Raw genomic sequence first — 20659 nt, 5'->3', positions numbered from 1 at the left:
ACATGCCCACGCACAAGCAGGCTGATGCAAACACACACACACCCCACTGCTTTTCATCTGTCTGGTTTACTCTAAATGACAATAACAATCATCTGCCCTCTCTGTTTTCCTCTGTTAGGAGGAGAAGGACTCTGACTCCAGTAAAGAGAATCTGGATGATCTGTTCCCAGACGACCAGGATGACCAACCTCCTGGCAGTGAGTGCCTTCTTCATATCCCCATGTCTCTCCGTTCCACCCCTCCCATTCTCTCTCCTCGTTCCCACTTTCCCTCCCCACTCCCTCAATACATTGACTGGTCCCTCTTTAACTACTTTCTCCTCCTGTTGGTCTGAAAGGCCTGATCACTTTGAGCTTTACAGTGCTATTAGACAGAGATGGTTGAGTGTGGTAGCAGGCCAAATGGAAATGGACCCACTTAGCCAGATCACACAGGCATCAGGTTGGGTTCACTCTAGCAACCAGCATTTATAGGAGAGGATCTGAGGCACAGAGACAGACAACCACTCCCCATTTAAGCAGATCATTATGGACAAAATTAAACAAAAGGGATCCAACGTACATTACCATATCGTATAATGATCCCACACAGAACCACATCCAACAAATGAAGTAAGACATATCAGTACATATCTACATTAGTGCACTTTAAATCTTTACAATTTGGTCTTCAGGAATTGCTCCACCGCATAGAGAGCTAATGAGATGCAGATAGGGCTGTGGAGGAGGGAGGGAGATGGGAGCAGGATCTCTAGTCCTTTGTTGTGTTTGTATTGGGGATATTATTACTTAATTTTAATCTGTGTTTCTGAGGGGGGAGAGAGAGGGAAAGAGAGGATCAAAGGGAAGAGTGGGTAGTGCCAGGAAGCTCTCCAGAGAGCGGGGGAGGAACACATCATCAAATGATCCTGAGTATGCTCACATTAATCCAGCTGCCGCATGAAGCAGAGCTAACTGAGATAGCCTTCTGTGTCTGTATGACATGGTCCTGGGCTGGTACTGTTATAGTGAAGTGGGTTAGACTCCTCTACTGTCCAGACTGTAGGCTCTTTGGTCCCTATCAGTGCGGTGCTGGAGTTGGTACAATGGGCCCTGGCTAAAGGTGGATTGTATGTTTTTACATAGTTGCTGTGTGTGCATTGCTTTTTCAAGTGGATATCTTTGGTTTGGCCATGCATGTCGATAGGATTCGTCACTCTAGTGCGAGTCAACTGAACACCTGCGATCAGTTTTTTCCGGCAAGACATTTTTGATACTTCCTGTGTAGGGCCAGGATGATATCAGTATCTAAATATTTTTCCCGTGGCAAAATTGAAAATACAAAGCAGACCAAACTTTTTTGTCCTTTAAAAACCTGCTGTATGTAAAATATTGGGTTCTTTAGCTTGGAAAGTAAATGTGACTCTAGATGACAACATAATGTTTGTTTCCAACATCACGGCTGTTTTCCTAAAGAAGTGAAATCCACTGCGTTTTGTTTCCTTGTGGTGATTCTAACTAGTATCACCATACTGGTATCATACCGGCCCTTTTCCTGTGTGGTGGAGAGTGTTCTTACTGCAGAGGACAACTCCTTCTTCAGCCCACTGTCCCTCCTTGAGAGGTGATACAGAGCTGTGGGCGTCTAATGAGACACTTCCAGTGTCTGTTTCTCCAGTCCAACATTAATAGTGTGTGTTTGACTGAATAGTCCATGTGAGTAATTGATATGTTAACCCCTTGCCCCCCTGCTCTGTGTCTCCAGTCCAGCAGCCCCACGGTAGTGCAGCAGCAGCAGCAGCCCAGCAGGGAGGCTATGAGATCCCGGCCCGCCTCAGGACCCTTCACAACCTGGTGATCCAGTACGCCTCCCAGGGCCGCTACGAGGTGGCCGTGCCCCTCTGCAAACAGGCCCTGGAGGACCTGGAGAAGACCTCCGGACACAACCACCCGGACGTGGCCACCATGCTCAACATCCTGGCCCTGGTCTACAGGTCAGCTTGGAGGAGGGGCTCTGGGGTGGGGATGGTTGGTATTCGGTGTGAGTCAATTGTAGTCATTATACTACACTGGTAATTGACCTCATTGTCAGAGAAACAACGTTAACATGCTCCATGGCTTCTCTCTCTCTTTCTCGCTCTCCTCTTTCAGGGACCAGAATAAATACAAAGAGGCAGCCAACCTGCTGAACGACGCCCTGGCCATCAGGGAGAAAACTCTGGGCAGGGACCATCCAGCGGTGAGTGATGTTTCTCATCAATCTCTGTGTCTCAGCAGTATGTCTGTAACCAGCCAGGCAGGCAGGTCCACTAACTGTGTCGACCTCAACAGGCTTGTGTCTCTGACTCTCCCTGGACATCCAGTTCCCTCAGTGCAGACTCAGAGCAGCAGAGGTTAGGCTCTCTCTACCCTTTCAGCCTCCATGTGGGCACCAGACCACTCCAGTTAAAGGTCACTGTGTGCCCCTCTGTGGTCTGGTGGGCTGAGTGATGTGCACGTTGTGGAGATTCATCCTGCTGATTTGGGATATAATTACAGAGCAGTAATCACTTCCTGTTTCCCCTGTTTGTCGGTCGGTCACACCTCTAATTCACCAAATCAATTGCACTCTGCTGCCATGGTTGAGTCTTGCAGTCACTCACTACTACACACGGGCACAGATGATTGAGGCTGTCTCAAGCATGATCTTTTTATATTACTGTGTGTGTGTCTGTCTCTCAGGTGGCTGCTACACTCAACAACCTGGCTGTGCTCTACGGGAAACGGGGGAAGTACAAGGAAGCGGAGCCCCTTTGCAAGCGGGCTCTGGAGATCCGGGAGAAGGTGGGTCTGAGGGTATATGTCACCACAAGGCATTGTGGGTATGGAGTGCTAATACTGCAGAATGATCTGGATTCCTGCTCCTCTCCAAGTAAATCATGCTCAAGTTTCAAAGGACTTTTCAGTTCTTTGGAAAGTTTTCTTCTTTGTCAAACATTTAAAAAAATGTTTTACTTATCTTCTGTGTATTTTCCCGCCTGTAATCACCCCCTCCTCTCCCAAGCCTCCCTATAGTTTTGTGTTGTTCAGAGGAACTCTAACTTTGGAGAGAGTTGAGTCCTGGAAAGGGTTCATGATATTTGACTGTGCAGAATTGGATGTTTATAAAGGAGAAACTCAGCAGTCCTAGAGATGCAAAGTGCTGTCTCTCTATTTATCCATCTCCCTTTCTGTTTCGCGTTCTCTCTCTTTCTCGCCCTGTGCCTTTTCCCCTCATGCTCCCTCTGTGCTAAGATTGACATGACGACTCCTGTGCTGGAGAGCACAGAGCTTAAGGACAGCTGAGACATTTTATTTATATTATCCACTTCAACTCTGATAAAGCTCTCTCTCAAGGTTAGAGATTTGCCACCCAGCTTTCGCAACAGAGGAAGGAAGACAGTTGCTGATGCAGGAGGAATTTTCCTGGCAGTTCTTTCTTTTTATAGCTTTTGCTTTTCCCACTGTATGAGCTGCCTGAGTCCTTGGTTTATCCCTATGGGTGAAGACTAGAAGGAGGCGGCGGACGGAGGGTCTCTCTCTACAGAGTACCCCAGTAACAGGCACTAACCCTGGATCGAATTCAAAGGCATCACTCTCCTCAATAAAACTCAATCAATATATCACCCAGACCTTGCTGTCTTGTATTGAAATCCTATACTTTTAATGAGGTTTACAGTAAACTCTTCAAATTTACCTAGAAATTTCACAGGAGAGAGGAGAAGTGAGATTTGTACACATCCAGCAGCACAGGTTGCTTTGAAAACCCCTTACTATTGATCATTCAGACAAAAACCATCAATCAGAGAGACTCTAGTCTACCTCATCAGTAAGCCTCTGTCAGTCACTGCATAGAAGGGAGGGAAGGGCACTCTTTCCCTGCTAATGAGCAGTGTGTCTCACTCCTAACTCCCAGTCTCTCTGAGTCAGACAGAGAGACAGCGTTAGCCCTCTGCTCCATTCTCTGTCCTCGCCCAACCCATTTGTGATGCCTCTCCTCCAGCTCTGCTCTGACTTCCCCCTCTTATTCTCTTATGATATTTAGCCTAGCCAGTAAACAAAGGACAGAAGTGAGATTGTTCTTCAATCCAAAGTAATGGGGATGGCGTCCAGTGTTTTCCATAAGCACCGGCTGTCGGCTAATCAGCCGGTTACAGACCCATTTTCAGCCAGCTACATTTTCCACTTCATTTGAACTAGGCTACTTTTCACTTAAAAGTTTGAATTCTCTAGTCCGTCGAGCCCTCTCCCGCTAAAATTAATTATATGCATCTTCTAGCGATCTATTGATGGGACAGGTGCCTGTCGTTCACAAAGTGAGCAATGACAGGGAAACGCAGCAGAGAGGAAGAGGCGAAGCGAGAGGTTTCAATCGCGCCAAAATATATCCGGAATAAGCCCGGTACGTTTCTATGGGCTTATGGTGGACCTAAGCTTGTCGCCTGCCTTTCCGCCTTTGGGACAACGACTCCCATTGTTAGGGTGGAGACATGAGTATCTTGTCATTATATCCAGATCTCTGGTTGCAGTCAAATTCCTTTACATGGAGGAGGGAGAGGAAGCATGAAGCTTGTGAATATGCACGTCCCATGTAATGTACAGTGCGTTCGGAAAGTATTCAGACCCCTTGACTTTTCACATTTTGTTACGTTAGCCTAAAATGGATTAAATATTGGATTTAATAGTCCTCCCCCATCAATCTAAACACAATACCCCATAATGACAAAGCAAAAACAGGTTTTTAGAATAGTTTTTTACATTTTAATACATTTGAAAACAATCACAGTTACATAAGTATTCAGACCCTTTATTCAGTACTTTGTTGAAGCACATTTGGTAGTTATTACAGCCTTGAGTCTTCTTGGGTATGACGCTACAAGCTCTCTGCAGATCCTCAAGCTCTGTCAGGTTGAATGGGGAGCGTCGCTGCACAGCTATTTTCAGGTCTTTCCAGAGATGTTTACTCAGATTCAAGTCCGGGCTCTGGCTGGGCCACTCAGGGACATTCAGAGACTTGTCCCGAAGCCACCTCTTTGTTGTCTCGGCTGTGTGCTTAGGGTTGTTGGAAGGTGAACCTTCGTTCCAGTCTGAGGTACTGAGCGCTCTGGAGCAGGTTTTCATCAAGGAGCTCTGTACTTTGAGCCTTTCCTTTTTTTTCTTCGATCCTGACCAGAGTCCTAGTCCCTGCCGCTGAAAAACATCCCCACAACATGATCTTGCCACCACCATGCTTCACCGAAGGGAGGGTGCCAGGTTTATGCCAGACGTGACGTTTGGCATTCAGGCCAAATAGTTCAATCTTGGTTTCATCAGACCAGAGCATCTTGTTTCTCATGGTCAGAGTCCTTTAGGTTCCTTTTGGCAAACTCCAAGTGGGCTGACATTTGCCTTTTACTGAAGAGTGGCCTCTGTCTGGCCAATAGCGTAAAGGCCTGATTGGTAGAGTGCTGCAGAGATGGTTGTCCATCTCCTCAGAGGAACCCTGGCGCTCTAGGAAGAGTCTTGGTGGTTCCAAACTTCTTCCATTTAAGAATGATGGAGGTCACTGTGTTCTTGGGGACCTTCAATGCTGCCGAAATATTTTGGTAACCTTCCCCATATATGTGCCTCGATACATTCCTGTCTCGAAGCTCTACGGACAATTCTTCTACCTCATGGCTTGGTTTTTGCTCTGATATGCACTGTCAACTGTGGGACCTTATATAGATAGGTGTGTGTGCTTTTCCAAATCATGTCCAATCAATTGAATTTACAACAGATGGACTCCAATCAAGTTGTAGAAACATCTCAAGGATGATCAATGGAAACAGGATGTACCTGAGCTTAATTTTAAGTTTCATAGCAAGGTTCTGAATACTTATGTAAATGAGGCATTTCTGTTTTTTTATTTTTAATACATTTGCAAAAATGTCTAAAGCTGTTTTTGCATTGTGTGTGTGTGTGTGTGTGTGTGTGTGTGTGTGTGTGTGTGTGTGTGTGTGTGTGTGTGTGTGTGTGTGTGTGTGTGTGTGTGTGTGTGTGTGTGTGTGGGTTGAGCTTTTTTTTATTAAAACAAAAAAATCAATTTTAGAATAAGGCTGTAACGTAATAAAATGTGGAAAAACGGAAACCTGGAAAACTAGAGTTTAATTTGTTTTCAAAATATTGTGGGCTGTTTACTTCATTTTTTTGTTTTAATAAAATACAGTACCAGTCAAACGTTTGGGCTCCTACTCATTCAATCATGTTTTATTTTTTACTATGGTCTACATTGAAGAATCATAGTGAAGACGTCATAATATGAAATATCACATTGAATCATGTAGTAACCAAAGAAGTGTTAAACAAATCAAAATACATTTTAGATTTTAGATTCTTCAAAGTAGCTTTGCACACTCTTGGCCCTCTCTCAACCAGGTTGATGAGCAATGCTTTTCCAACAGTCTTGATGGAGTTGCACATATGCTGAGCACTTGTTCGCGGCTTTGCCTTCACTCTGCGGTCCAACTCATCCCAAACCATCTCAATTGGATTGAGGTCGGGTGATTGTGGAGGCCAGGTCATCTGATGCAGCACTCCATCACTCTCCTCCTTGGTCAAATAGCCCTTGCACAGCCTGGAGGTGTGTTTTGGGTCCTTTGTCCTGAAAAACTAATGAATGTCCCACTAAGCGCAAACCAGATGGGATGGCGTATCACTGCAGAATGCTGTGGTAGCCATGATGGTTAAGTGTTTCTTGAATTTTAAATAAATCACTGATAGTGTCACCAGCAGAGCACCATCACACCATCACCTCCATGCTTCACTGTGGGAACCACGCATGCGGAGATCATATGTTCACCTACTCTGCGTCTCACAAAGACACTAAAAGATCTCATTTGGACTCATCAGACCAAAGGACAGATTTCTAATGTCCATTGCTCGTGTAGCTTGGCCCAAGAAGGTCTCTTCTTATTGGTGTTCTTTAGCAGTGGTTTCTTTGTAGCATCTCGACCATGAAGGCCTGATTTCACACAGTCTCCTCTGAACAGTCGATGTCGTCTGAACATTTATTTTGGCTGCATTCTGAGGCTGGTAACTAATGAACTTCTCCTCTGCAGCAGAGGTAATTCTGGGTCTTCCTTTCCTGTGGCAGTCTTCCTAAAAGCCAGTTTCATCATAGCGCCTGATTTGTTTGAAGTTCTTGAAATTTTCCAGATTTCCTGACCTTCATGTCTTAAAATAATGGACTGTTTCTCTTTCCTTATTTGAGCTGTTCTTGCCATAATATGGACTTAGCCCTATTTGGTAAAATACCATCTTCTGTATAACGCCCCTACCTTGTCACAACACAAGAAAAAAAAAATCACAAATTAACTTAACATTTTTTTGTTCATTTAACCTTCAACTACGCAAGTCAGTTAAGAACAAATTCTTAATTACAATGACGGCCTACCGGGGAGAGGCAGAACAACAGATCTTTACCTTGTCAGCTCGGTGATTCGATCCAGAAACCTTTCGGTTACTGGCCCAATGCTTTAACCACTAAGCTATCTGCCACCCCAAAGGTACACCTGTTCACCTGTTAATTGAAATGCATTCCAGGTGACTACCTCATGAGGCTGGTTGAGAGAATTCTAAGAGTGCTGTCATCAATGCAAATGGTGACTATTTTTATTTGTTTACATTTTTTTGGTTACTACATGATTCCATATGTGTTATTTCATAGTTTTTATGTCTTCACTATTATTCTACAATGTAGAAAATTATTTAAAAAATAAAGAAAAACCCTTGAATGAGTAGGCGTGTCCAAACCTGGTACTGTACATAATATGAAGAACAAACATTGTGGCAATTCATATCTTGCATTAAAACTGTAAATAAGCCTTTAATCTCAAGAGAAGACTGGTAAAGGTTTAATGTTGTCTTACTTAAAAATAGTCCTGGTCATATAGACTTGGATAATATAATATTCCAGTAGTTAAAATGTTAAAGTCATGTATTTCTACACAATGCCACAACACATTTTTCCGATATGAGAGGTAAAACAATTTGGCTTTGTATTTCAGATGGAAAATTGAATCTGAAATACACTATCCCTTTCTTTCCAAAACACTTGAGCGTTCCGTCTCTGATCAACTTTCTCCTTATCTCTCTCTGAACTATCTTTTTGACCATAACCGGTCAAGTTTCAAGACGGGTCAATCAACCAAGGCTGCTCTCTTCTGTGTCACGGAGACTCTCCTCACTGCCAAAGTTGACACACTCTCCTCTGTTCTCATCCTCCTAGATCTATCTCCTGCCTTTGACACCGTGAACCATCAGGTCCTCCCTCTCAGGGCTGGACGTCTCAGGCTCTCCACACTGCCAAATCTGACTCTCCTCTGTTCTCATCCTCCTAGATCTATCCGCTGTCTTCGACACTGAACCATTAGATCCTCCTCTCCACCCTCTCAGGGCTGGGCGTCTCAGGCACTGCACACTCTTGGATTGCATCCTACCTGGCCCTCCTACAAGGGGATGTGGATCTGTGTCTGCGCCACTTACTCTCACTACTGGTGTCCCACAGGGCTCGGTTCTAGCAGTGACTCGCTCCTGCAGGTTCATGCTCTACAACATCCGCAGAGTACAACCCTACCTCACACAGGAAGTGGCGCAGGTCCTACTCCAGGCAATTGTCCTCTCCCGTCTGGACTACTGCAACTCGCTGTTGGCTGGGCTCCCCGCTTGTGCCATCAAACCCCTGCAACTTATCCAGAATGCTGCAGCCGGCCTGGTTTTCAAACTTTCCAAGTTCTGTCACCCCGCTCCTCCGCACACACCACCATCTTCCAGTTGAAGCTCGCATCCACAACAAGACCATGGTGCTTACCTATGGAACACAATAGGAACTGCCCCTCCCTACCTTCCTACACCCCAATGCGAGCACTTCGTTCTGCCACCTCAAAAAAAAAGAAATTATAATAATTTCTATGTCTGTGATATGTGGTTGTCCCCTATCTAGTTATCTTAAGATAAATGCACTAACTTTAAAACGCTCTGGATAAGAGCGTCTGCTAAACGACTAAAATGGGGCGGCAGGGTAGCCTAGTGGTTAGTGTTGGACTAGTAACATAAAGGTTGCAAGTTCAAATCCCCGAGCTGACAAGGTACAAATCTGTCGTTCTGCCCACTGTTAATTGAAAATAAGAATTTGTTCATAAACTGACTTGCCTAGTTAAATAAAGGTAAAAAAAATGGAAGGAAAAAAAATGGAATCAAGGCATTAGAATGTTTTGATGGAATTAAAGCATTTGAATGTACCAGAGGCCACCAAAATAGAGCTCCTTCTGCAAAAAAAGGAATTTACCCAGTGGGGAAAGAAAAAAAACGTCCCAGGGATGCCTGGCTGGCTACTTTTTCTATTTGGCTACTCTATGTACTTGTGGAAAACACCGGCCGTCTCTTTTTGTTGTGATTAACTCCTTTCTTGCCCCCTTACTTTGAGAAGCTGACCCATTATTGCTTTATTGCCCACTGTTTTGTTATATTTACATGGCCTCCCCATCTCACCTCATGTCCAGGTTCTGGGTAAGGACCACCCAGACGTTGCCAAGCAGCTGAATAACCTTGCCCTGCTGTGTCAGAACCAGGGCAAGTATGAGGAGGTGGAGTACTACTACCAGCGGGCCCTGGAGATCTACCAGACCAAACTGGGCCCTGACGACCCCAATGTGGCCAAGACCAAAAACAATCTGGTAAGAGGGTCACATAGGGGTTAAGAGATCACTGGCTTCGAAAAATTACTGCACATTTTCTACCGAGTTATGAGAAGATTTTCTTACTTTTTGAAGATCATATTCTTACATTCTCTCTCTTCCTCTCCAAGGCGTCCTGTTACCTGAAGCAGGGGAAGTTCAAGCAGGCTGAAACTCTGTACAAAGAGATCCTTACCCGCGCACATGAGAGGGAGTTTGGCTCTGTAGACGGTAAGACACTCTCTCACAAAGCATATGTTTTGCTATCTTTGTGGGGCCATTAAATTGATTTCCATTCAACATAATATTTCTCTAAAACCTAACTCCTAAACCTAACCCCCAAACCTAAAATAGCCTTTGTCCTTGTGGGGACCTGGGAAATGTCCCCACGAGTGAGAATTTTCCTTGTTTTACTATATTTGTGGTGATTTCTGGTACGGACACACACACACACACACAATCTATTGTTTGATGGGCGCCAGAGTGGTTCAGTGGTCTAAGGCACTGCATCTCAGTGCAAGAGGCAACACGAATCCAGGCTGCATCACTTCCGGCCGTGATTGGGAGTCCCGTAGGGCGGTGCACAATCGGCCCAGAGTTGTCCCGGTTTGGCCAGGGTAGGCCGTTATTGTAAATAAGAATTTGTTCTTAACTGACTCGCCTAGTTAACCTTTCTGGGATTGTTCGGGACATAAGCGTCCCACCTCGCCAACAGCCAGTGAAATTGCAGTGCGCCAAATTCAAAACAACAGAAATCTCCTAATTAAAATTCCTCAACTATACAAGTATTTTACACCATTTTAAAGATATACTTCTCGTTAGTCCAACCACAGTGTCCAATTAAAAAATATATATAAAAACATTTGGGGGTGAAAGCAGAACATATCATTATGTTAGGTCAGCAACTAGTCACAGAAAGGAACCAAAGAGAGGTGTCACAAAAAGCAGAAATATAGATCAAATTAATCACTAACCTTTGACGATCTTCATCAGATGACACTCCCAGAAATCAATGTTACACAATACATGTATGTTTTGTTCGATCAAGTTCATATTTATATCCAAAAACCTCAGTTTACATTGGCGCCATGTTCAGAAATGCCTCAAACATCCAGAGAAATTGCAGAGCCACATCAAACAGAAATACTCATAAACTTTGATGAAAGATGCATGTTTTACATAGAATTAAAGATAAACTTGTTCTTAACCTCTTGCTCCTACCTGGCACGCAGGCGTCCCATCTAGAGCTCTGGAAATGCAAATGCGCTACGCTAAATGCTAATAGTATTAGTTAAAACTCAAACGTTCATTAAAATACACATGCAGGGTATTGAATTAAAGCTACACTCGTTGTGAATCCAGGCAACAAGTCAGATTTCTAAAATGTTTTACGGCAAAAACATAGCACATATTTATGTCAAACCACCACCGCAGACATAGCTCATTAGCATAGCCAAGTAGGAATAAATATGCAATCAACAAACGCAGGATAAAAAAAAAATCATTTCACTAACCTTTTGAAATCTTCATCAGATGACAGTAATATAACATGTTACACAGTACATTTTTTTTTCAATAATCTGCAATATATATCCATAAATCTCTGTTTACAATGACGCATCGTTCAAAAAATGCTACTAAAATGTCAGGAGAAATGAAATAGCTCCGGCAGATAACGTCAGCTAACAAGGAATACACATCATAAACTTTGACTAAATATGCATGTTTTACATATGTATAGGAAGATACACTTCTTCTAAATGCAATCGCTGTGTTACATTTATTTTTAACGTTACAGGTTGAGTTCACTAGGCTATACTAGGAGTCGGCGCTCCAAATGTATCATTATGCCTCCTCTATCTTGGAGTCGACAGAAACCCAAAATTAACACATAAATATTCCCTTACCTTTGCTGTTCTTCCATCAAAAGACCTGGAAGGGATTATACTTACCAAAACAGCGTTTAGTTTTCAAGTCTGCGTCTTTCGGTTCTCAAAATAGCCACATTTCGGTCGAAATGTAGGCAAAATTCAAGTGGATGCGCACCAAAACGTCGAAAATATATATTATATGTCGAGTAAACTTGTCAAACTATGTTCATAATTAAGCTTTAATATGTTATAAATGTGTACAGCAATTGTGAGGACGAAGCGAAACACACACGTCTTTTAATCGATCCTGAAGAAAAGACTTCACCGGAGCAGAGCTCGCATAATCGTACACTTTTTTTTTCGCGTGACCGAGACCTTTCGGCACGCTCAACGTCTCGTGAGCGCGCGATTCTCACAATGAGAAGCCCCATTGAAAGCAGGCTTCGCGCTGAACACGTACAGACTGTTCCCAGAGCGGTAGTTGTTTGGGAAGGCGTATATGATGACGTCAAAGTTGGGCCAACTTTTTCCATGACGAGAGACTTTGGGAGAATGCATGCCCTGAGACTTCTGCTTTACATAGAGACAAAATTTAAACGGTTTTAGAAGCTTTAGAGTGTTTTCTATTCGATAATATTTTTTATATGCATATATTAGCAACTTTTGACAAAAATTTATCCTGTTTTATATGGGTACCCAATTCCTCCAGAAGGGGCAGTAAACAGGGCTAGGCTTAACAGGTTAATGCAATCGCTGTGTTAGATTTCAAAAAAGCTTTATGCCAAAAGCACAATACTCAATAATCTGAGAACAGGTTCAGCCACAAAAGCAAGCCATACAGTTACCCGCCAAATTGTGGAGTCAACAAAAGTCATAAATGGCATTATAAATCTTCACTTACCTTTGCTGATCTTCGTCGGAATGCACTCCCAGGATTCCCACTTCCACAAATGTTTGTTTTGTTCGATTACGTCCATATTTATGTCCAAATACCTCAGTTTTGTTTGCGCGTTTAGTGCACTATTCCAAAGACACAATGCGCGAGTGCAAAATCCACACGAAAAGTCAAAAGAGTTCCATTACAGTTTGTAGAAACATGTCAAACGATGTTTACAATCAATCGTTAGGTTCTTTTTATAATAAATCTTCAATAATATTCCAACCGGACAATAGCGTATTCATTACAGAGGAAAAAGAAGGAACAGCGCGCCCTCGTGACCGCGCAGTAATCAACCTATTGGCCTCGGCCTAATTCACTTGTTGAAACAGCTCTTATTCGACACCATCCTTCTATAGCTCAGTTGGTAGAGCATGGCGCTTGTAACGCCAGGGTAGTGGGTTCGATTCCCGGGACCACCCATACGTAGAATGTATGCACACATGACTGTAAGTCGCTTTGGATAAAAGCGTCTGCTAAATGGCATATATACAATAGAAGCCTCAAACAACTTTCTAAAGACTGTTGACATCTGCTGGATTCCTTGGGAAGTGCAATCTGACCCCATAGACACAGCATATTGGATAGGCAATCACTTAAATGAAACTACAAACCTCAGATTTCCCACTTCCTGGATTTGTCTCAGGTTTTCGCCTGCCATATGAGTTCTGTTATACTCACAGACATCATTCAAACAGTTTTAGAAACTTCAGTGTTTTATATCCAATACTACTAATAATATGCATATATTAGCGTCTGGGACAGAGTAGCAGGCAGTTTACTCTGGGCACCTTATTCATCCAAGCTTCTCAATACTGCCCCCCTGTCACTAAGAAGTTAAATAATAAATACATGTAAAAGTTCATGCTTTCAGGCTGCTGTCATCATTTTAGTGGAAATGAGCTTCTGAAAACAACAGTGACCTTTCAGTTGAATGTTCTAATACTTTGAGCCAGACCAGGTCGAGCACCCTGCTGCCTGGGTGACTGCCTGAATGTCTGTCAATATATTTTTGGACCTGCATGTGTCTGATTGTTGTTTTTGGTCTCTGGCTCTACAGATGAGAACAAACCCATTTGGATGCATGCTGAGGAGAGAGAGGAACAGAGCAAGGTGAGAGTGTGTGTTTGTGAGGGGGATGATAGAGGGTCCACTTTCACTAATGGCCATGGCATATGGCATGTGTCACTACTGACTTGTGGCGGAACTTTCACAACCGACAGGGAAAAGTGTTTCAGTCACGGTATGAAAGGGTCATCAATTTAGACTGCTGAAGAAATTGTGATGAACTGTTATCTCTCAATTTCCCACCTCTCTCTTTATTACTTATGTATATTAGGTTAAGTTAACATGTCTCAGATCGGTTAATTTACTCTAGATCTCATTTTACGGTTCCGTATAATTTGTCCAGAATTAGCTGGAATATTTTGGTAATTTCTTTGTGACCAACAGTTTTGCTATTAATGTGTTGCACCTCGGTCACGTCATTGCCATTGTTATCAATGTTATACAGATGCTGCAGCCATATTGATGCTCAAAAGTAGAAAGAGGGCTAATTAATTTGAACCGGGGCGAATGACTGTCGTCTAAATTACACTCTGGGGACTTGGGAATACGATGGCATTGATAAAGTAGGCACATATTTAGTAGGAAACAACTTTATCATTATGTTGGCAAATGTACATTTAGACAGATGCCAATGTTGTCATTAGCTAGCAAAGTTTGTCAGAAAATAGCTAGCAATGCTAACATTAGAGGAGACCTCCAGATTTTTGTTACCTATCTTAGCTAACTAATGTAAACTCACTCACTTTTGTACATTGCCTTGGTCCGTACAATTGCCCTTATTTTAGCGCCTCAAAAACGTAATACTTCCAGATCAACTGTAATGTCAATACCATTGTAAAGCACAATTTCTCCCCTTTCCAACAGAATAAATAACATGACCTAAACGCTGCCCGTTTCTGCATTTTATTTTACCTTTATTTAACTAGGCAAGTCAGTTAGGAACAAATTCTTATTTTCAATGACGGCCTAGGAACAGTGGGTTAACTGCCTGTTCAGGGGCAGAACGACAGATTTGAACTTAATACCTTCCGGTTACTAGTCCAATGCTCTAACCACTAGGCTACCCTGCCACCCCAATTCAAGACGGCAATGAGCCCCGTTGGGTCGTTTTAAAAATGGCGGGTGGGGAAGCGAAACTAATGCGTGTTAGTGGGAAGGAGAGCTGTTGTGTGGGAAAATAACTTTTTCAATCTGTCCAATTTATCACCTTATCGCCTCTAAAATGTAAATAAAACACTATGAAGAGTTTATATAATGTGTCATTAAACACCTATGTGAAGGTTTGTGTTGAATTTGAATCGGGTTGTTAGGGCGGTTCTAAAGTGATCTTAGAAGTAAACAGTGGCTTTGAGAATGATGATGCAGTAATGACGCAACAAATGACTAGGTATCCCCACCTTACCCCGTCACTGTCCATTTTTAGTTTTTAAATTATGAGAGAAGTGCTACACCTGGTGGAGAGATTGTAAGACAGAAATAGTTGCTTTATGCGTGCTGTACGTTACAACATGACACGTCACGATGTAACGGAGGGTCCGTTTTTTTTCAACTTTTCTCCAATAGTATAGAGCCATTACCATGTCGATCAACGCTTGAATCGAAACCTAGTTCACACCCCCGAATTTGAAGTCAACACAGTCGTTACAGTCACATTAGTTTTCTTTTGTAACCTCGTTTGAATGTTGCGGTTGCGCACATTTGTATGGAATGGGGAGTTTACGTTAGCTAATGTTATACTGCATCTAAAGTCAATCTGGCGACATCAAATTGATGACAAAGGGTTTTCCTACTAATTATTTATCTTCTTTAGAAGTGTCATTGTGTTTTCAAGCCACAGCAATGCACTTTAGACCAAATAAGGATGCATTGAGTAGAATGCTCACAAACGTGCAACCCATGAATAGGGGTGGGTGTTTGTCATTAGCGTTTGAATTCCTTAAATCCTGACAACTGATGGATGTGGTGGTTCTTCTCTTCTCTAGGGAAAGCAGCAGGACGGCTCCCTGTTCGGAGAGTATGGGGGCTGGTACAAGGCCTGTAAAGTAGACAGGTCTGTGTTGAGTCTGGAAACTCATGGACTGTTCTGTATGTGATTACATCATTAGTTCATGATGTGTTTATAATGTCTGCCCCCAGCCCCACAGTAACCACCACCCTGAAGAATCTGGGCGCCCTCTACAGGCGGCAGGGTAAATTTGAGGCGGCAGAGACACTGGAGGAGGCAGCCAAGCGCTCCAGAAAACAGGTGTGACCACTGTCCTCTTCTGACACTCACATGCTTGAATAAGATTTTCCAGGCCAGGGTCATATGAAACTCAAGGTGAATGCACTGTTGGAGTATCATTGGTCCAGCAGCTTAACTGAAATTAGCAGGTCCTGCCTTTCAACTGTCCTGCCTTTCCAACACATGATGTTGATCACTGTAGATGGCTCATGAAAATGCTCCAGATTTTTTTATTTAGCTGTCTTTATCATCTTTGTATGTGTTTATTTGGTTCATAATGTGTCTGTATGTGTTTGTTAATGTGTGTGTATCCTGTCAATGTGGCCAGGGTTTGGACACAGTGCACAAGCAGAGTGTGGCGGATGTTCTGAGCGAGCCGGAGGAGCAGGAGAAGCAGCGGAGCCGTGAGAGTCTGACCTCCGACACCACGGTCAAGTACGAGAGCGGCCCGGACGGGGGCGAGGAAGTGAGTATGAGCGTGGAGTGGAACGGGGTAAGTACAGTACACAGCCCAGGCCACACACGGTGTAGGGAGGGGGTACAGACACACCCCTTAGAGAAAAAGTTATTTCTTACCTTCTTAAAGTGCATATCCTCTTCAACTTGTAAATTATTTGATAAGGGCTGAGTTTCCAGTGGTATCATTGATGGGAACTCTCCTAGATTCTCTCTGACTCCCTATTGTTGGTGTGAAAGCTAGTTATAAGTTGTAATGCTGATTGAATGTGATAATAATCACCTCAGCTCTACATTAATGCTTCTACTCTACACCGATGCTTATAGTCCTCAACTAACGGAGTGAACACTCCAGCTACTTACGGAAAACGTATTTCTTCCCAGACCTCTGTGCCAGCAATATGTTTTTATGCTTCTTTTATGCTTGCAGCAGCAGTATTTTGCTCACAACTAACACATCCTTTCCATGCAGTAGCTATTCCCTCTGTCTTTATCTGATTACTGCAGTAAAGTCCACTTGGTCACAGTGTATGTTTGCGAACTACACAACATTCACTGCTGTAGTCTGCTATTCAGAACTTTCCTGCTCCCGTAGCAACAGTAACCGTAGTGTTCAAGATAACCAATCAGCATCTCCTCCTGGGAGTCCCTTGCCTGCCTGGTCTGCACCTCAAGGCTCCGGGGTGACTGGGCTCAGACACATTCCTAAACTGTGTTCTCTACTGTACACCTATTGGACTGGGTCTGTCAGACACTCACACTATCCAGTTAGTATGTTAACCTGTGTGTTAAACCACACCTCTAATGTTGCCATGGTGACTTATTCATGTTCTCATCACTACTGATGCATGTGGGCTCTGTACTGTACATCTGACACTCCCTCTGACACTTTCATCATGTGTGTGTTTGGGTATGGGATGTCATTATTGTAGTGTGTGTGTGTGTGTGTGTGTGTGTGTGTGTGTGTGTGTGTGTGTGTGTGTGTGTGTGTGTGTGTGTGTGTGTGTGTGTGTGTGTGCGCGCTCAAGCACCTACAGTATGTGTTTGTGACCTGTACAGCTGTATCCTCTGTCAGAGGCATAATACATACTGGATGGACAGACTTATACATGCATGTTGATTGTGATACAGTTCTCCTGCTGTCTTTTCCTCTGAATCTAGTGGCAGCTTGTTACCAGGTAGAGGTGGGGCAGCATCCCGCCCTGGGCCTGTCCCATTACTCTGAGTGATTCTAATTGTCTACTGTCTGCATCCCCTTGTCTGTGCATTCTGTGGTGGGCTAACTTGTCTCCTGTCTGAGTAAAACGTGTGCTATTGTGTGTGCAACTATGATATAACTGTGTGAAGACGGACTGTTCTCCAGACACAGTATCTCTCCTCTTTTCCATTTTTTTCCGGTGATTTGATTTGCCTATGGTTGAGCCTCAGGCCTTCTGAACTTGGCTGTGGAAAATGGCCGATGGCTTTGTACAGGGAATTGACTAGATTTTTTTTTATAGAAACCAAACAGGGTTAGAATACACAAGCTGGTTGGAGTTGAAGAATCTAAATGTTTTTTTATTTTGGGTAAATAGTCATGTTGGCTGTTTTGTGGATATATCTTTTTTTAATATACTGAATTGAGTAAAAGCCTCTTATATTCATTAAGTAAAGTTCTATTAATTTGCTTTAAAAATGACATAACTACCAAATTCAGCAGCATACTGGTTAGCTTATACTGGTTAGCTCATACTGGTTAGCTCATACTGGCCAGCTCATACTCGTTAACTCCATGTTATATATTATGAGAGATGCTTTAACTGGTCATTAAGGCTCTGAGGTCAAAGACTGGGAACAGCAGTTAAAACCCCAGATCCATGCTACCTTTGCTTCAGTTGGATGCACTCAGCCTATATTTGAGGGGGTTGGATGTTTATGATCAGTTGATGTATTAAGGCTTCTTTAATTCATTCATTCATGATTTTTCACTCTTACTTTTACTAGGGTCTATTTTTATTTTTTATTTTGTTGCTTTAAGATTCCTTTCTCCTGTTATGCTCCTTAGTTGTTGCAACTGTTGAGTGTTGCTTCCTTATGCAGTAGTAAAGCACATCCACAACTCTGTGGAGAAATAATGTCTCTGAGGAGGAAATCCTTTGGCTTACTGCTTCTGTCTGTCTGACTTCCTCTTGTTTCCTTTTACCAACTCCACATTTTTCTCTCCCCATCTCACTTTATTCTACCTCCTCTTCATCTCTATTTTTCAATACCCTCTGCCTCTTTCATTCTGTCTACCTCTCTCTCTCCATCCCTGTCTGACTGGCAGGCATAACTCCAGATGCCTTGTTGTGGTTCTAAAAACTTGTCTTCTGCATGATGGACGCCTGCTCGCCTGCCACCCCTCCAGCTTTGCAGTTGTCCTCTCTTCAGACTCTGGTCCCCTGCTCTCCTCTGGGCTGTCTGTCTGGTTACTCTACAGGGACACATTGGGCCAAGCTGACCCCAGCTCTATCCAATGTCAATGGGACAGGGGTTCTGGGCTCTGTCCCAGAACCATTCCAAGCCCCTCCTGCCATTACCTTATCTTACTCTTTACTGTACTTAAATACTCTGTCTCCTCGCTCTCTCGCTTGAGGAGTTTCTAACTATCTCTGTGTGGTGGTGTTGAGTGTTTAGCATTTACTAGTACTGACCGATGCATACCGGACTGCGCTTGCTCGTAGTGATTTAACTAACATACTGTAAATACTATGAGCTGGTGGCATGATAATCATACTGTATGCTCTCTCAGTGCACCGTGGTGGCACCAGGCTACTGTCGGATTTCTTTAGTGTTAGATCCCGTGCTCCATATGCTCCTATTGATGTCTAACTTAAGTGTTGTGATGTCATGATCACGAGGGGGCATCAGAAGACATGGCAGCTCCTGTATATTACTGTATATACATAGACAAATGGGGAATGGGTGGGAGGGTAAAGGACAGAGGGGTGGGACAAGCCTTGCTCTGCAGTGCGGAATCTGCTCTACTAATCTACTCTGTCGTGTCTGTCTGTGCATCAGATCTTACACTGTCTTTCTTAACTTCTAATAAAACTTAACTCTTTGCTCACCCAGATCTTTGCCTGTAGCCTCTTTGTTTGTTCCCTCTCGAAAATAAGGCAGGCAAAGCAACATGTTTGCCTTGGGATTTTAATTGCTGTTCTCTGTTGACCCAAGATAACTATTGTGACAGCATGGCCTCATAAGAGGTGTTTGGAGGGCTTCTCTGATTTCTTTATAGCATCATTTCTGAATAGCACACTGAGCTTGACATTTTGTCTGAATAGAGAGTCTAATCAGATGCACATGACAAGCACACTCTCATATGCACAGTCCATCACACATGCAGACACATGTCTATGAAAATAATTTCCTGAACCAGATCTCTGTGTGTGCGTGAGAGTGTAACCCTCTGGCCTCTCTCATCAGGACGGTTCTGGTTCTCTGAAGCGGAGCGGCTCCTTCAGTAAACTCCGTGCCTCTATTCGCCGCAGCAGCGAGAAACTGGTCCGCAAGCTGAAGGGCGGTGGCTCACGGGAGAGCGAGCCCAAAAACCCTGGGTAACTATCCACCTCACCTTTGAACCCTTGACCCCTAATGCACAGAGGGCCCCATAGGTGAGGCCCTTCCTCTCCACCTCGCTCCACTGGATTGGTGTGCTGCCACTAGATCTGCCTAGAAAAGACTGAGCCACCCCTCTGCTGGAGGGATCTCTACTCTGCTGTGGGTTAACTCTGTGTATCTCTGAGTCCTGTTTGGTACAAGTCATGAATCACTGGGGATTGCACTAACACATTCAAGCGGCCGATACTTGTGCACTTTCACTGGCATACACTATGAATGCCACATATTGTGACTGGTACTAACTCACTGGCACAATATCACTCTAGAAGCAGGGTAGTATTACAGACTATGTTGCCTGTGTGGATATGTCCAGTGTAGCAAGTGCTTCAAGCTGACTGGCAGAGAGAGTTGGGCAGAGTACTAGGACACAAAGGGCCTCAGTCAGGAGCTTCTCTATTTAATGTCCTTATCATTTGTATAAAAAGTCACATCTGTTGCTCTGCCTGGTTTATTCTGTTGTACACAGAGTACAATCTGGAGACTAAAGAGAATGGCTGAGCGCTTTAGATAACCACACTACTACTACTCATTGTCTGCTTTCAAATGTTTGTATTTCTGCCTATGAAATGTGTATTTTATTTATTTTCTTGCCATATTGTCTTGTTTTTTTTCACAATTTTGAGAAGGTGCAAATATTAGTGTTAATTTTCAATAGTTTCTTGGTGAATATTTTGTCATAACTTTTTTTTTCTGCATGGGCATCTTTTATTTTAATATTCTAATATTCTGTGCTGTGCTGTGTTGTGCTTTTATCGACAAATAAACTTTTC

General features: G+C 43.3%; 1 protein-coding gene across 11 annotated transcripts in view; it reads left to right on the top strand.

The window, feature by feature from the left end:
* LOC124046538 (kinesin light chain 1) overlaps nucleotides 1-20659 on the top strand; it is a 37835-nt gene that overhangs the window by 10992 nt on the left and 6184 nt on the right. For 6 of the 11 annotated variants that reach the window (XM_046367008.1, XM_046367005.1, XM_046367002.1 and 3 more), the window contains exons 4-14: nucleotides 119-197; nucleotides 1744-1972; nucleotides 2130-2217; nucleotides 2700-2801; nucleotides 9518-9691; nucleotides 9823-9922; nucleotides 13560-13612; nucleotides 15550-15617; nucleotides 15704-15812; nucleotides 16120-16284; nucleotides 19695-19825. In XM_046367008.1, the coding sequence (XP_046222964.1) occupies nucleotides 119-197; nucleotides 1744-1972; nucleotides 2130-2217; nucleotides 2700-2801; nucleotides 9518-9691; nucleotides 9823-9922; nucleotides 13560-13612; nucleotides 15550-15617; nucleotides 15704-15812; nucleotides 16120-16284; nucleotides 19695-19825 (1298 nt within the window). Of the gene's footprint in view, nucleotides 1-118; nucleotides 198-1743; nucleotides 1973-2129; nucleotides 2218-2309; nucleotides 2372-2699; nucleotides 2802-9517; nucleotides 9692-9822; nucleotides 9923-13559; nucleotides 13613-15549; nucleotides 15618-15703; nucleotides 15813-16119; nucleotides 16285-18552; nucleotides 20658-20659 lie in introns of those variants that run through there. The other 5 variants (XM_046367006.1, XM_046367004.1, XM_046367010.1 and 2 more) reach the window with 4 other exon arrangements.

This window comes from Oncorhynchus gorbuscha, linkage group LG10 (genome assembly GCF_021184085.1).
Source record: "Oncorhynchus gorbuscha isolate QuinsamMale2020 ecotype Even-year linkage group LG10, OgorEven_v1.0, whole genome shotgun sequence".
Taxonomy (NCBI): Eukaryota; Metazoa; Chordata; class Actinopteri; order Salmoniformes; family Salmonidae; genus Oncorhynchus; species Oncorhynchus gorbuscha.
The sequence above is the reverse complement of the archived record's forward strand: the minus strand, read 5'-3'. Positions and strand labels throughout refer to the sequence as shown.